General features: G+C 40.5%; 1 protein-coding gene and 1 long non-coding RNA gene across 7 annotated transcripts; one reads left to right on the forward strand and one right to left on the reverse strand.

Annotated features, from left to right (window-relative positions):
• The first annotated feature begins 7,228 nt into the window (after window positions 1-7,228).
• LOC148032419 (uncharacterized) lies at window positions 7,229-8,692 on the forward strand. The gene is made up of 2 exons (XR_015691629.1): window positions 7,229-7,700; window positions 8,537-8,692. It is a non-coding gene; the product is annotated as an uncharacterized LOC148032419 (long non-coding RNA).
• Window positions 8,265-16,333, reverse strand: LOC148032420 (peroxisomal fatty acid beta-oxidation multifunctional protein AIM1-like). 6 transcript variants are annotated; one of them, XM_087683073.1, is made up of 16 exons: window positions 16,232-16,333; window positions 15,989-16,093; window positions 15,663-15,835; window positions 15,041-15,112; window positions 14,866-14,928; window positions 14,408-14,464; window positions 14,218-14,285; window positions 14,018-14,099; window positions 13,877-13,932; window positions 13,478-13,780; window positions 13,236-13,322; window positions 12,970-13,141; window positions 12,676-12,791; window positions 12,443-12,609; window positions 11,861-12,346; window positions 8,265-11,730 (listed from the first exon to the last, which is right to left on the reverse strand). In XM_087683073.1, exons 3-16 carry the CDS (start codon window positions 15,781-15,783, stop codon window positions 11,475-11,477), a joined length of 2,106 nt encoding a protein of 701 aa, XP_087539199.1. In that variant the 5' UTR covers window positions 15,784-15,835; window positions 15,989-16,093; window positions 16,232-16,333; the 3' UTR covers window positions 8,265-11,474. The 6 variants fall into 6 exon arrangements, 5 of the variants coding, with proteins under 5 accessions (XP_087539199.1, XP_087539200.1, XP_087539201.1 ...); XM_087683074.1 differs by having other exon boundaries at window positions 8,265-10,010; window positions 11,604-11,730; window positions 12,443-12,791; XM_087683075.1 differs by having other exon boundaries at window positions 8,265-11,462; window positions 11,604-11,730; window positions 12,443-12,791.
• Between the last annotated feature and the right edge of the window lie 824 nt (window positions 16,334-17,157).

The following is a 17,157-nucleotide window of genomic DNA, read 5'->3' on the forward strand; positions in this document are numbered from 1 at the left end:
TAATACTGAAAACAAGGCAAAAAAAGAGGTTATTTATGTCAACACTTACAAGATGAATGATGTCATTCAAGAGTTTGCTGAGCATGAATGTTATGGGCTGCAAAACAAGGCTGAAGCAAGGGTGGATAGTTGCAAAGAAGGTTAAGCCTATGGCTTTGCCTTTACCGCGCCTGAAAGTGATAAGTTGGTTGAAAAAGTGACTCAACATCCTAGTTTACGAGATCCACATGGAGTAGGATATAAATTTACAGTTGAAACTTTACAAGAGCTAAAAATTGGTGATACAAGCTTCCTTTTGCTGCAGAAAGAGTTTGTTTCTTGCAGATGTTGGCAAGGCATGGGAAAGCCTTTACATTTCAGCCAGATGAAATTGGATGTGTTGATCCGACCATAGTTGCACTTATGGTGATCTTTACAATACCTCATGTGCCATGGAATTTGAAGCCTATTCCAGTGCCTCATGCATGTTTGCCTAAGTTGCTAGAGTTTTTAAATGAGATGATCAAAATGCGGATTTTGGAGCCTTTTTCAGCTCCATATTTGAATCGGTGGTTTATTATTCCAAAGAAGAATGGTGCTTTGAGGTTTATACAGGATTTACAACCAGTTAATAAAGTCACCATAAGGAATGTTGGATCAGACCCGATAGTGGATGAATTTGCAGAAGCATTTGTAGGCAAGGCAATTTATTCTATGGGTGATTTATATACAGGATATGATCAATTCCAGCTTGCATTGGAAAGCCGGGATATCACTACCATGACGACACCGCTTGGATTGGTTAGGATGTGTGCGCTTCCACAGGGAGCAACCAATTCAATGGTACATATGATGAATGCTATGCATAAAGTTTTGAGGGAGTATATTCCTCAGTTGACCTTACCCTTTCTTGATGATGTGCCGATCAAAGGATATGATATCTATGAGAAGAATGAAGAGTTGAATGAGCATGGATGTAGAAGATTTGGCTGATCATATTGCTGATTGTGACATGATTTTGAGGTGTCTTGAAGAAGCGCATTTGACTTTGTTTTTGGAGTGGAAGTATTAGTTGTTAGGCACATGTGTGGACCATATGGCAGAAAGCCCTCACCAGATGTCATAAGCAGGATGTGGGAGACATGTTCGAATGTATTCGAGGTGAGAAGATTTTTGGGTGCATGTGTCTTTTACTTGATATGGATTTCATATTTTTCTCATGTGGTTGAAAGTTTATATCAGCTCTTGAGAAATTTGCAAAAGTTTTGGTGGGGTAAACAATATACGAAGGTAGTTTAGAAGTTAAAGAGCTTATTGATTTCAGCCCCAACACTAAAGAGAGCAAATTATGAGAATGGGCAGTCTATTATTCACACTGTGGATCCAAGCCCAATTGACATTGGTTGGGCAGTGGGTCAGGATGATGGGTCAGGATGATGCTAATGGGAATAGGTATACCATTGAGTTTAAAGCAAAGGTCATCAATGAATGGCAATGGCGGTATTCTCAAGTCAAAAGAGAGCTTTGGGGTGTAGTGATAGCTCTTAAGTGTGATAGGGAGTATTTTATGGAAACTCATGTAGTGGTAGAGACTGATTGTCTACCTCTATTGGGCATAATAGTAAATTGCTGAATTCTCGATATTGCCATGTTACGGTGGATTGCATGTATAAAATCACTTAACCCTGATTTTCAACATATTGTAGGTAAAGAAAACCTTGTGGCTAACATGCTTTCATGAGCAAGGTTTGAAGATGAAGAGGAGCTAATGAAAAATGAAGAGGATGATGTGATAGGTGCTGAAAACGACTTTATGACAATAGGGAATGAGTATACAGCTGTTGTTACTACAAGTACAAATCTAAAAACAACAAGTACATCTAGCATTAATGCAGGTACAACTATCACAATAGCAAATACAGTAGGTACAACTGTTGTAATAGGGATTTCAACAGTAAGAAAAGAACTTACAGCCATGGAGAAGAGATGGACAATAGAGAGAAAGCATCATCAGTGTTATGCTTCAGTGAGAACACAATTTTTGAAAGAGTTGTATGAGGATGATTGGCTAAAAATAGGCCAATATCTTAGCCTCATGACAAAGAAGGCTGAGTGGTCTGAAGCTGAATTCAAAAGGATTAAAAGAAAAGCTTATGGGTTTTTCTTGAAAGATGGATATTTATGGAAGCATGCAAAGAAAAAGAGAGGAGCTCCATTATGTGTATTGGGAGATATGGCTTCTTAACAACATGTAATGCAGGAGTTTCATGAAAGTTTATGGGCTGTACATAGAGGAGTTTGGGGCACATTTGCCAAGATCAAAGAGAAGTATTGGTGGTAGAACATGTATAAAGATGTGGAGTATTATGTGAAATCATGCAGTGACTGTCAGATGTATTCCATGGTAAAGCATAGAGATGGGTTGCAACCGACCTATCCATTGTCTATGCATTACAAATTGATAGTTGATTTGATTACAAGTTACCATGCCTATAGGTTAATGGAATATGAGATTTCTTGTCCTTGCACGAGAAGACTTGAAAAATCAAGTGGAAGGTCGAGTTCTTGGTACAAAGAATAGTCAAGTAGCTTGCAAGTTCTTATTGGAAGAAGTCTTTTGCAGGTATGGTTGTGTTGGTAAAGTGGTTGCAAATAGAGACAAATTGGATGTGGATAAGGCTCATGACTTCTTTTTATGATTGGGTATCAAGATGGCTTTAACTTTAGCCCACAATCCTAAAGCAAATGACAAAAGTGAAAGAGTTCATCAGCCTATCATTAAGGCATTAACAAAGTCATGCAAGGGTAGGATGAAAGAGTGGCCAAGAATGTTACTCTTTGCTTTATGGGCTGATAGGACCACTCATAATGCAGTTATAGGGTATATGCTTACTGAATTAATGTATGGACAACAGCTAATCATGCCTATTGAGGAGACTATTGCTACTTGGAGTGTTCTACAATGGGAAGAGGGTTTGAATAGAGAAGAGTTGCTGGTCCTACGCATTAAACAATTATAAAGAAGGCTTAAAGACATTGAGACAACCATGAGAAAGCTGAAGACTACAAGGATCAATAACAAGAAGAGGTTTGACAAGCGACACGAACTTTGACCACGAGCTATACAAGAAGGGGATTGGGTTCTGGTTTATGAAAACATCTTGGAAAATCAGCATAGTGCCAGTTGGAAGATGGCAAAGCGGTGGTTTAAAGGTTTTTTTTTGACAATGCTACCTATGCATTAAATGAGATGGATGGGACAACTCTAAGGATTCTAGTGCTTGGAAAACGTATCAAGCTCTTTAAATATAGGGAGTCTTCAACATATGAGTTTGAAGGAGTTGGATACTGAGCATGAACATGAGAATATGGAAGAAGAAGAGGTAGAAGATGAAGACATTGACATGGGATAGGGTACTTCTTCTGACATTACAAGTCCATAAAACTTTGGCACATACTGGAGGATGTACAAGTTAAGAGGGGATGTCGTGCCACTACGTAGACATAGTGTGAAAAACTCTAGAGTGCATCATCATTCAGCTTTCTTATTGATCTAGAGAGTCAATGCCATATTAATCATTAGTGTCAGTGTCCGTAGTGTGGATGGTTCAAAAATACTAGATTTTTGGATGAGTTTAGCTTAATTTTGATATTTTGAATATTATTTCTTGTAAATATAAAAAATATGTAGACAACTTCTAGAATAGGATGACATGTAAAAAAAAAAGCAAGTGGCTTTTAGCCATTTTTAGGGGATTTTATGCAAAAAGAAGAATTGACGAAATTGCGCAACATGCAATTGTAGTTTATAAACATCAAATGGCACTCCGAACTGGGAGAAGAAGAATGAGTGATCTAGGAGAATTCTAACCAGGTGTCCTATTTTACCCCCCTTTCAGAGCCAACAGAAGCATAAGATTAAGATTAGCGGTCTGGGCAGCAGAGTAGAAACTACTGTTTGATGCACGTTTTTGGTCTACAAGGGATTTATCTTCTTAGGATGTAGAAATAAATTGATAGGCTTCACCTCTATAAGTATTCTTCTACATCTTCTATTTCTTCGAACCCCTTCTCTTTCATCAATTGCTCTCCCTGAATCTCCCTTCACCCTACTATCTCTTACCCCCATGGTAGACTTTTGACCCCAAACGCTCCGACATAGTGGTGATACCAAGTGTTATGGATCCCCCTCGAACCCCCAGTCACGCGCATCGCACCATAGACCATCTCAACATGTTACCTCAACACGACATGACACAACATGACACGATCTCCCCAACACGACATGGCACCTCAACACGACACAAAGGTCGACACGACACCCCAACATGACATGGAGGTCGACATGGCATGGCATCGACGCATCTCAATAGTCCACCTATCATCTCCCCCCATCGGGCAAGGAGTTTCCCGAGGCACTTGAAATTTTCTGGTGCTTGCGCAAGGGCGCACCCTTGAAACCCTTCACTTCGGGCGAACACCCCACTCACCTCTCGCCCCACAAAAAGTCTACCCAATCCCCCTCACTGTCAGAGCATTTGGGGTTGAAAGTCTACCACAGGGGTAAGAGACAGTAGGGTGAAGGGAGATTCAGGGAGAGAAATTGATGAAAGAGAAGGGGTTCGAAGAAATAGAAGATGCAGAAGAATACTCATAGAGGTGAAGCCTGTCAATTTATTTCTGCATCCTTAGAAGATAAATCCCTTGTAGACAAAAAACGTGTATCAAACAATAGCTTCTACTTTGCTGTCGAGACCACCAATCTGATGCTTTCGTTGGCTTCAAAAGGGGGGTAAAAAATCCGATCACTCTTTCTTCTGCTTCCAATTCGGAGTGTTGTTTGCTGTTGTAAACTGTGATCGTGCATCGCACGATTTTGTCAATCCTTCTTTTTGCATAAAATCCTCCAAAAATGGTTGAAAGCCACTTGCTTTTTTTTACATGTCATCCTATTCTAGAAGTTGTCTACAGCTTTTGGATACTTACAAGAAATAATATCCAAAATATCAAAAATAGGCTAAACTTGTCCAAAAATCTAGTATTTTTAAACCAACCATACTATGGACACTGACACTAATGACTAATATGGCATTAATGACGATGCACTCTAGAGTTTTTCACATTATGTCTGCGTAGTGCCACGATAATGTGCCCGATGCATCCCGAGAATATGATAGGATCAATATTAGTAGTAGCTAGATCCATACTTCTTATCTTAATATATACTTATGGAAAATACAAAAAACCATGTTACATGCAAACATGTTATAGCAAACATGTGATTCTAGATGCACATTTTAATGTACTTACTGTGACTCCATATGTCACATATTTGAATATTGTAACAATATGAATGTAAATATAAAAATGATAAAACTAATGCACTTTCAAAGTTTTATCTAAACATGTTTGTATTTGGATCTATTATATGTTTGCAAGTTATGGGTAGCACTCATGCAAAATGGAGAAAAGCATCTCTCACTAATGTAGTGCTGTAATATGTGTCATGGTCTCTATGCATTTTGGTTGCATGGAGTTCATTTCTACTAATCGATATGTTTTCATGCACAGAGATTATGTAGCTAATTTGCAAATTTGCAAAGCTCATGTTTTGCATTGTAACACATGAGTAATTTTTTTAAAAAATATTATAGTAGTATCTATCTATTCTCATCTTCTTATCCTTTCTTATTTGACAAATGCTTTTTTAGATTTGACTACCATAGGTATTTTGCATGTATTTTGTGTACACAATAACAATAATAATAGGTAATGAAGACCAACCTAAAAGATGTGTGGATGTGGAAGGATGGAAAGGAGCTTGCAATGTTAATATGTTGATGGGGATCACATTCAAAAGGCCATTAACATTGACAAAGCGACAAACCTAGAGTACAACCAAAGCATAAAATAAAACATCAAAATCACAAAAGAGTTCTAACCATTGAAATTGAGAGCAAAAATCATAATCAAAACTAGAAACTGTAAGAAACCTTTCATTTTGTAATCAAGCATGCAACTCAGGAAGTACGAGCTTACAACTCACATGCTCATGTTTTAGCCATTAATGACCCTTTTGATTGGAGGTGGATGCATATAATCGAAGCACCTATTTTTGATAAACTCCAACAATTTCTATGTCGCATAAAATTTTTTAATTTCATTATAATTACTTTTTCATTGATGACCCTCCCGATTGGAGGCAGATGCATGTAATTGAAATATCTATTTTTTATAAACTCCAACCACTTCTTTATAGCTCAAATTTCAATTTCTATTATTCCAAAAATTTTCCCACATCAATGTATTATTATTCTCTTTTTGTTGATTTGAAATGCATGGGTAGAAGATTATATACATATTTATAAGTTTTTTCCTATATTACTTTTGAATGGAATTCATGGAATGTGCATCGTGTAAGTTTGGGTGCACTTTTGTCAAGTTGGATGGTGGGCTTGGTAGATTCGAAAATTAGTAGTACTAGTGTTCCTTACATGTGAAAGGCTATGCCGCTGTTGTGAGAGAAGCGAAGTTGCAGAGTGATAGATAACATAGTATATTTCACTTTTCTCATTGTTTCTCCTCACTTCTTCCCCCACACCCTATATTTCAATTTCCTCAACTTCGGACATCAACTTTGCTTCCTCTCTCTCTCTCTCTCTCTCTCTCTCTCTCTCTCTCTCTCTCAAATTCTTCATATATATATATATATATATATATATAAATTTTCTTCTTTATTTTCGTTGTAGGCTCAGTGAACTCCCAAACCTCCATCTTTGGCCCTAAACCTGTGCTCTCCTCAAACCTACATTTAAATTTAATTAATTTTCTTCTTTATTTTTGTTATAGGCTCAGTGAACTCCCAAACCTCCATCTTTGGCCCCGAACCTGTGCTCTCCTCAAACCTACATTTAAATTTAAATTTGAATTTTACAATCATCACCTATTGACTCTTGAGGCCCTTAAAATGCATGCACGACAAAAATAAAGAAGAGAATAACATTAGGGTTTTCATTCCAAGGAGCAAGGAGTAGATGGGTCGAGACTCGAGGGAGCACGTGGTTGCCACTGGTCCAGGCATCGAAGCGGGTCCAGGGAGCAAAGCAAGTGGTCCAGGCGTCCAGCGCAGAAGGTCTGTCTTTGTCGCTCTCTCGTGGCAGGTGCTCTCTCTCTCTCTCTCTCTCTCTCTATCGATCGATGCCAAGGGGGCCTTCTTTCTCTCTCTCTCCTTCTCTCTCTCTCTGTCTCTGTCTCTCACTCTCTCTCTCACTCTCTCTCTATTGATGCCAAGGAGGGGGCGGCCAAGGCTCTGTCTCTCCGTCCACGGCCCCCGCATCGCCCTGCCTCGCCCGCGGCCTCCCGCACCGCCCTGCTCCGCCCTGTGGCCGTCGCCCCCCTGGCCGTCGTCGCATCCACCCCCGCAGCTCCCACACCGCCTCGCCCCACTCCCGCACTGCCTCGCCCTCGCCCTGTAGCCGTCGTGGCCGCCGCGCCCCTAGCCGTCGTCGCATGCACCCCGCCCCGTCGACGTGCTGCCCGCCACCACGTCCCATCCCTCTTCATTGCTTTAGACTCGGCTACCTCTTGGCCCGTTGTCTGGCCTCCCTGCTACTGCAAGTCGTCTACCAACCATCGCCCCCTCTCCCTCTCCCACCGATGCCAAAGTCTTCTTGTTGGCTCCATTGCTGGCATCTGCTCCTCCAATGGTTTGCACAAAAATGGTGCGCTTCCTCCGTCTCCTCAATCTGCTTGTTTCTCGCCGTTTCCCCTTCTTCACTACTGCCTCCTTCGCTTGTGCCATTGCCTTATCCGCCTGCTTTGGCGCTATCCCCTCCTTGCCAGTTGCCTCCTCCTCCGCGTGCTTTGGTGCTTCTTGCATGCTACTTAATTCCCTGTTAGAGAGAGAGAGAGAGAGAGAGAGAGAGAGAGAGAGAGAGAGAGAGAGAGAGAGAGAGAGAGATGGGGGACCGATGCTGCCACCAAGTCACTACGTCGCTCACCAAGCTGCCCACGTAGTGTTCCCTGGCCGCTCGTTGTTACCCAGCTAAGAGCCCTCTTGTAAAAATAGAGAGAGAGAGATTGAGAGGGCGTCCACCGTCTTTGACATGGTTGCCATGAGAGAGCTCTCTGTTTTGCCAGATGTGAGGGAAGGGATGGATGAGAGAGAGAGAGAGAGAGAGAGAGAGAGAGAGAGAGAGAGAGAGAGAGAGAGAGAGAGAGAGAGAGAGAGAGAATCTTTTTGTTAGGAGAAGAAAGAGATTTGAAATTTACATTTGGTTTGGGGATTAGATAGAGGTTTGGGATCGCTGTGGAGGTTCGGGAATCATTTTGAAGTTTGGCAACGCCAACCAGCCCAGCTAGTAAATAGTATACAGATACATAACAGATAATTTAATAAAAGCTGGGCATCGGATTGATCCAAATACCACAATATTCTATGAGCCACGGTGTTAAGTTAGATGATATGCTTGGTCTAGAGACGTTATCAAATGAGAGAGTGTGTGGGGAGCGAGACAGAGAGAGAGCGGTCCCAAAACCTTGGCCTTGGAAATTGCAGATTGCATAAGCGAGAAGTGGTTGATTTGCTTGACAGACCGATTATGGCCTTCAATGAGAAAAGCTGCTTTAAGGTCCATCAATTTCCCCGTTGCATATTGTCTGTATTTTTGTGTAAGCCTTCTTTTTAATATCCAAGGTTCACCATTATTAGTCAGACAAGGACTTAGTTTTCTCATCATTAAGATTGTCAGGATTAAGGTTTTGTTTGTTAATTTTTAGCTTTTAAGTATTTCCAATTTTGAATGTTGGACAAGGGCTATCTTTTTGAGCTTGAGGGAAGTACCAGCAAGAGACAATAGTGTCCAATGTAGTAATTGAAAACATCGAAGTATTGGCAAAGTCTTATGGACCCATTGAAGGCTCTTGGTAAAGAGTCATTCAATTTAGCTAAATTCAGCTGTTAAGTTCTATGTGCTTTCGAAGGTGGTGAATGTGACTAAATTATTTGCCATGTTTAATGCTTTTTCAATGGCATCCTCTGCATTACCAGGAAGGAGCAAATTCATATCCGAGCTACATGTTTAGTTGTATGCACGTTGGAGGGTGGTTTTGTTTGTGAACCATCATCGTGGCTTTGTGCAATGCTGATGTTGAAACATGGCTTCTTGCAATACTGATGTTGAAATATCTTGAAAGTGTAACTGCATGATATGTTGAGACTTACCATTTTTTATAGGTTGAAAGGTGGTGATAATCTCTCACTACTAGCATCACAAAACACCACAGCTTTAAAGATTAGTTCCAAACCTAGTTTTCTAGGCTATTGGCATCCAGTAACTGTCTCATAGTATCATTTCTTCAATCAAGTCAAAAGCTACTCTTTAGACCATAGCAAAGGCTCCTGCAAGTTTCTCTTTTTCCTCAGAACTGTGTTAATTGTTGTATTTCTCAGTAGTATTGTTTGACCACTTCTTAGAGCCGTGTATACCATCTTGTTTTGGGAGATGTACTGCTTGCATGTTAATAACGAATGATTTAGATGTCTTGATATTCCAAAATTAGAACGTGTTAGATTTACTAGCCTTTATGTAATTTGAAGCCCTTCTGACCAAAAAACACTCAGGTTGGCCGCTCCATTCTCAATGCATCAGGTGTATGTTTTCTGTTTAACTGAGCTTGGGATGCTTGAAGTATCAATGTCAGGTATTCAGACTTTTATAAGGGTATTTTACGGATTCCAAGGCAAGTATGTGAGTTGGATGGTGATGAATAGGATGGATTGCAGATTCCAACCACTAACATGCCAGCTGAAATATTGATGACCAATCAACATCCCAAGAAACTTCCTGTATTTGAATTGTCCAGTTTCTTACAACCCCATACATGGACATGCTCGTAAGGGATACTATGCTTATAGTGGAAGGTACAATGATGATTTGTAGTAGTTTGGTAGTGACCAGTTGATTTTGATCTCCAGATAAGAGCTTCCATTACAAACGAGCCATTATCTGATCTGATACATGGACATCAACCTAGCATATAGTAAGAAAATAGAACTGAGTAAGATTTGTGGACATTTGTTTGCTTGACTTTCTCTCTCTCTCTCTCTCTCTATCTCACACACACACACACACACACACACACAAAATATATGAGCTCATAACTTGGAACTCCCTGGACCAGCAGTGGAACCCTCTTCGGCCTCACAGTAGTGTATATACATGGGGTGACAAGGATGGCTTCGAATGGCACGTTGCCTGCAGCAAGTCACCCCCAGTTTTTGCTCAGCTGAGTGTTGTACTGTGTACATAGTAAACGGCAATTAAAGTCCTCTTGTCAGTAGTCCAACCAAGTCTGCATGGGGCCATACAGATGCAACTGACATGACTCTGACTGGCTGGCATCAGCAGTCTTTCCTCTTCTAGGCTCAACTAGTCATTGACACTTCTTGCTATAGAAAGAGCTCAAGCTTCATTGGTGATGCATAGATTCATGCTGACAAATTGGCCCAGCATGCCATCTCTTTATCTCTCTTCAACTTTAAACATAGATGTCTTGAAGTCTTTGTGTGTTGGCTTGATGCAACAAGCATCATCATTTTCCTGCGTAGAACTTTTGGGATGACCCCATCCTGAACCCAAGAAAGGCTCAGAATGGAGGCGTCTTTATGTGTTTATTGGGGTGCATTCCATTCAAGGGTGAGTTATAAGCCTTGGCAAGTGATATGGCTGGACTCATTATTCTGTAATATCCTCTTGGCAAAGGCTTTTATGACATATGTCCTAACTGATAGATGTTGTGTACAAGCTGGTCAATCGAAGGATAGTTGGAATCCGTGCATGCTGGCACATGTCCCTGGCACAGTCCCAAGGTTTAGGGCCAATTCTCTAAATGTTTGATTGGAGTGCTTCCAGTTGGATAAAAACTGGCAAAGCACCACCTCATTGTCCGAGATCTTTTGTTTAGAGCCTACAGAGACAATACCATGCCTACTTTGGCACTGCCCACCTAGTGGTAGAGTTCCTTCGGATAGATTATAAAGCCCACTAATGGTAGATTACTTCCCAAAAATTTGTGAAATGGTTGTTTGGCAGATTTCTTCCTGATTATCAGAGTACTCCAAGTTCTTCTGTTGGATCATGTATGGGTCCTTTGGACATGGAAAGAAGGAAATGCTATATGAGAAGTTTGATGCCTATAGTTGCTTTGGATGCTTGTTGAAGCAGATGATTGTTACTACATTGGTGATATATTTAATTTCTCACATGAATATGTTTTACCCCTGTTTCTGCCGAAGTTTGGATAATCTTTGCTTAAAGGACTGTCCTTACATATAATGATGAATTGAAGAATTGCATTTTCACCAAAAAAATAGGCGGGCAGGTGCTTGTCCACTTATGTAAAATTTTCTGTCTCTTCAAGATTCCTTTGATCTTGGAGAACTTCCTCAGGATCAGCTAGAGCTGTTTTTCTATTGTTTTCAACTGTAAGAGGTCTCAAGGTGAGACATCTCTATTTATAGGATAACATTCTTTAATGAAATAGGCATTGCACAAAGAAAAAAAAAAGTATGTGTGCATGCAAGCACATCCACACCTTGCGACTTGGCTGCTATTTGCAAGTACCTGATCAATAGGCATGTCTTGCAAGGAACATGGGCTGAAAAAATTGCCATATTGTTGTGACCATTGCAATAAACGTGATATGATGAAGTCAATGCCCACTGAGTTTGCCCAAAACAAGATTCCACCTCTGCATGCCAGCAGCCAGCAAATCTATTATAAGTATGCCGTGGCATAATGTCCATACAAGAGTAAGTGTGTCCTGATAGACTACTACAAGAGGTGTACAATATTTAGTTTTTGCAGTTAACAAGCAGTACCTGTAGCTGGGAAACCCCATTCCCAATATTGATGCAATATCAATTTGCTCAGCAGTCTCAACAATCCCTTCTTTAAGGATATTCAGTGCTTCCTTGACAGTAGGAAATAGAAGCATGTCCAGAATATTTTCTTCTGGCACACATCTGTCCTTGTATTCAGCAGAAACATTTCCAGTAGGGAAGTAACAGTCGAAATTTGGGCATAACATCCTTCTCTGAAATTCGGAGAAGCTAAATGAAAACATTGTAATACCAAATTCTCTTAGACACGAATGGATTCGAGCTCTGTCCACACCAAGACTATCTAACATCATCATCCCCATTGAATGAACAAAGCAAAGTCGGTCCACAATAAGACCAGCAGAACTCTTTATCACCAGTGGCAATTTCTTCATTGAGTTTACCAGCACATGAACATCCAGGACAGCCTGAGAGCTGCTAGTTTCGAAAGTTGAAATTTCCACAAGCTCAAATTTGTAAGCAGGACTGTGAATATTACAGTAGGGCTGTGAGGATACAGACAATAAACCTTGCAAACACATGCATTGCTAACCACCAATCCAAAACTCTTATAAATAAGACCTTAGGAAGTGCATCCCAATGATGCGATTCTGGAAATTTGTGCTGTAGGGTTCAGTAAGCTTTGAACCTATAAATGGCGAGTTTGATGCAAAAACGCAATTCGAGTTGCATATCTCTGCATATTCTTTAAGTTTACTGTACAGGTTGGATGGGTTCTCTTCTAAAGCCTGCACAGTGCCCATAAGTCCATGGAAATAATCTTTGAAAATAAATAAGCAAATGAGTTGGCATACCTCAATAACCAGATCGATCTGGTTGAATTGCTCATAGTTTGTTGCTGTTGTGATTAGTGCAGCCAGGTCTTCCTTCTGGGGAATAGATCTGCTTGTCACTATAGCTTTCAGATTTTCTGCTCCAATAGGATGGAAAAGATAGTCAAATATCTAATTTCTATTGTATTCCAAGTAAATGTCTTTGCATATATTTGTTATGTCGAAGAAAATAAACTTTTAAGGGAAGCTATCTGCCCATTACTTTAGTGGACTAGATTTTTACTGACAAGTGCATGATACTAAGAAATGTGATACCTTGCATCAAGTTCATGCCAGCTTGCACGTCAGCTTTGGTTTCTCCCTTCAAAAGCACTGGAATTTTGGAAAGAACAAAGCATGTAGCAATAGCTACAGCTGTGGGACTGCAACCTACAACTGCTACAGAGCTTATTCTTCGAGGCTTCAAGCCTCTACAGATGCCTGGAATCTGAAATAATGTTGATCAGAAGTTAGTCTTCTGTTGCCAGTTGGGGAAAAAAAAATCTGTTGCAAAGATATACTCTTGTAATACAAAACATCACCTTGGTAGAAGATTTCCGGGCAAAGAAAACATGCATCAAGCTTTTTGCTGTTTGACTGAAAATTAGCCCATGGCTAAGTTTTTCTTCCTGTGGTTGAACAGGTTCAAAGCAAAATTCCAGATTAATCTAATGACTTGAGATCCTCAATTCAAACAAGTATCTGCTTTTCTTTCTTGAAATGAATTTGTTTGTGCTGCAAAACATATATAAAACGAGGTAGCCTAATAAGGTTTAAAACAGACCATGATCGACCCAATCAATCCGCCTTTCAGGATGCCCTCCTCAATAACGTCTATGCAGAGAAGAGGATGGACAACATGTGGGTGGTCTCGCTTAACTTGTGCCCGTGCTTGCCTTAAAATATGACGGACGCTATACACAGGCTCCAGTCTGTCAATCCTCTCTAAAGTCTTGCGCCATGGAAAACGTCTGTCTGAAACTTCTAGTGCATGGTGGCATGCTTTTGCAAGAACATCTCCATTGACAATTACTTCATCAACCAGCCCTGCTTCCAATGCTTCCAAAGCTGTCAAAGGTCTTGTCATCTGCAATAGGACATTGGAGAAAAGTTTAACTCACCTTCAAAGTCAGCTGAATGCATATAGCATCAACCTGAGTGGAAATCCAATCTTTGAACCTACCCAGAGAATTTCAAGGGCCTTTCTCACACCCACTAATCTTGGTAATCTTTGACTTCCTGCATGCAAGGCCAATATGATAAGTTTGTTTCAAGAATACAACAGCAATGTTTGTTAGATGCAGAATATTTGGTAAGGTAACACCTCCCAACCCAGGTATAATGCCAATATGAAGATCAGGAAGAAGAAATTTAGCATTTGAGTGAGCAATACGAGAATGGCAGGCCTGCATACAACAGAGTAATAGAAACATCAGGAGAAATGAAGTGTTAATGCTTATGGTGGATTAGAAGAAAGCTTTGGGTGGTGAAACTATGCAAACTCGCGTTTCAATGCCTACATACCAAAGTCATTTCCAAACCTCCTCCCACCGCAAAGCCTTTAATTGCTGCAATGACTGGTTTTGGTCCATCTATCAAACATCGAGGAAATGCTTAAGAAAAGAGGACTACACATCAATGAGTATAACTACCCTCTCCATTCATATATAGTAAGTGCATGAACAATTTCGTTTAATAGAGCACTTCTAATCACCTTCTATCATACTGAGAAAGGGGATAGGCGGAACTAAATAAACATCATCATCAAAACCTGTCACATCAGAGAGAAATTACAAAGCTGTGAGGACACTCATGTTTGCCCTATAATGAGGACGTTCTAGACTTTAATGGGTAGAAACGCTTGTTTTAGCACATGAAATTAGGCGGAGAAGCAGAAGAGGCTTAGCTGGATCAAGTGGTTTTTCCACTCAGACATTTGCTGAAACCAATTTATTTGCATTTGCCATTACATACAACATCTAGATGTATGCAGCAATCTTGCCATCGAACAGCACTTGTGAATACTATCCAGCTTCAATGTGTGACTAATTTGCCTCTACAGTTTATTTATATTTTATACAAGATGTAGAAGTATTTTCCATGAATAGCTCCTTGAACTTAGAGTAGTAATACAGGGAATGCAAACTTTCAAAAGCTCGATAGAGTTGATACCTGTTTTCTGTACTTTTTGAAACAAAGTAACATCAACCCCTAATGAAAACAGATCGCCCTTTCCTGTGCAGAGCTTCACAAGAGTATTTACGTCTTGTAGAGTGGGCAGCAAGATCTCTATTTGTCATTTAACTTGCCAGAGTAATCGTCATAGAAGAGTTCTGATTGAAAGTACCGGTCAATACAATAGCTTTTACGTCTCTCCTAGAATGTGCCTCTTTGAATCTCCATTCAAGACTAGCCATGACTGGAGAACAAAAAGCTGTTGTGTTAGAACTTTAACAGCTGCCTTACAAAACGGCATGAATATGAAAACTCTCATGTGGTGAAGACGGGCTTTCGTACATGCTTTGGAGACAGTATGATAGCATCATTCACATACAATCTCATGTGCATAGATAGATTACATACCGAATTAGTTCCCAGGTATCAAAGAGAATATCACTGGTGGCTAGCACAAACCCTCAACAAAGAACCCTCAGCTAAAGCAACTGACACACATGCCATCGAAAATTAGAGAAGCGATGCATGCCCCAGTGATGACCGATTTCACATTTTCAGGAAAGAAGAGAAGCAAATGGGTGGAGACAATGCTGGATTAGTAAGACATGATGCATTCTCACGAGTATGTCAGAATAACCAACTGATGTGTGTGTGTCTGTGCGCACACGTGTGTGAGGGGTGGGTGCTACATAGAATACTTAAAGCCAGGTATAAAGTTGCATCCGATAAGGATAAGTTTGCCCTTCCTTTGCAATGTTTTCACTAGTACAAGAACGAACGATTGGATACGTTACCGTCGTTGTTTAAGTTGTTCCTTGGGGGATTATTGATTGTGATGATTGCAACTCCATCAGAGCGAACCCATAAATCTACTACTGAAGCAACCGTCCTGTGTCTTGCACTATTCATCTTCATGTTGGAGTTTTGAATGGAATCGATCAAGACCAATTACTGCCAGTATTCTGAGCTGCAAATCTAGTTCAGGTTCAGGCACAATAATGTCACCATGCTAGAAAATTAAAGCGGTCTTACTTCGAAATTGTGCAAGCTTAGAGCAAGGAGGATAGATGGAGATCATTAACCAGTTTGCATGGGGGAAAGATGGAGATCATTAACTTACTTCAAAATTGTGCAAGCTGAGAGCAAGGGAGATAGATGGAGATCATGTTAATGTATTTGCGACTTCTATGATTTCCAAAGCAAACGTAGAGAGCATCTTAAAATCCTGTAGTATACACACGTATGAGACACACACACACACACACACACTCTCTCTCTCTCTCTCTCTCTCTCTCTCTCTCCCTCTCACTCACACACACACACACACACACAACAGACACAAATGCAGGTGAGAATTGCTTGCCTCCGTCCTAGTCTTTGACGAATTCTAACAGCAATCGGGCGAGGAAGAGAAGGATTTGGGGAGTTCCGGACAAACACCAGATCAAAGGTAATGTAGTACTCGTTCTAGTACGTTTGTTTATGCAAATATCAACGTCACACACACACACACAGTCTCTCTCTCTCTCTCTCTCTCTCTCTCTCTCTCTCTCTCTACATATGGTGGTATAGGGCCCGCGCTCTCTCCCTCTCTAAGATATGGGGTTATAGGGCCCCTTCTCACTCTCTGTCTCTCAACGTCAGTCTCTGTCTCTGTCTCTCTTTATATATGGTGGGTAATACGTCCCAAACTGATGAGGACAACCGAAACGTGTTGAAGGCCGGCCTGTGTGTGTGGGGGGGAACGATTTGTGGTGGGCTCTGTGGCTTAATGGGGGGGGCGGGCAAGTGACTTTTCCTGATATGCCGATGCGCCTCAGACAAATATTTCGTCCTCTGCACCCGCCAAAGGCAGCGGCCATGGCAATCTCTGCGCACCCTCCGACTCACGCGGGCTGCACACACACTCTAGTGCCTTCCCTCCTTTGTTTTTCATGTCTTCATCCAGCCAGAAATAGAAATTAGAATATTAGACTAGAATCCATACCATTTTTTCGCTTTCTACAATGCAGGCTCAACTAACAATAGATTTTTCATCTAACAATCCTCTATTATAATTTTTTTTCCAAGTGAATTACATAAATAGTTTTGAATGGTCAAACTATTTATATTATATAAAGCTCAAAGAAAAAATATTAGGACATTTTGATATTTTTATCAAGTAGCATTAGTTACGGGACAATGAGAGGCCAATAGAGTGAGACTCGAGGATGCATTGTTTTAGGGTTTTACAAAATCTAAAATATAAAAAAATTTACATGGCTCAATTGTTTGACTTAAACTCATTTG

This window comes from Lygodium microphyllum, chromosome 8, assembly GCF_053477565.2.
Source record: "Lygodium microphyllum isolate KBCC chromosome 8, Lygodium_microphyllum_v1.1.10, whole genome shotgun sequence".
Classification (NCBI taxonomy): domain Eukaryota; kingdom Viridiplantae; phylum Streptophyta; class Polypodiopsida; order Schizaeales; family Lygodiaceae; genus Lygodium; species Lygodium microphyllum.

What these genes read in the sequence shown, in the direction of transcription:
- LOC148032420 (XM_087683071.1), bottom strand. Translation starts at nt 15,783, where the DNA reads ATGAAGATGAATAGTGCAAGACACAGGACGGTTGCTTCAGTAGTAGAT. An exon ending in CATTATACCTGGGTTGGGAG is followed by an intron (nt 13,933 to 14,017) that starts GTGTTACCTTAC and finishes CCTTGCATGCAG; the next exon opens with GAAGTCAAAGATTACCAAGA. An exon ending in GATTGATTGGGTCGATCATG is followed by an intron (nt 13,323 to 13,477) that starts GTCTGTTTTAAA and finishes GTTCAACCACAG; the next exon opens with GAAGAAAAACTTAGCCATGG.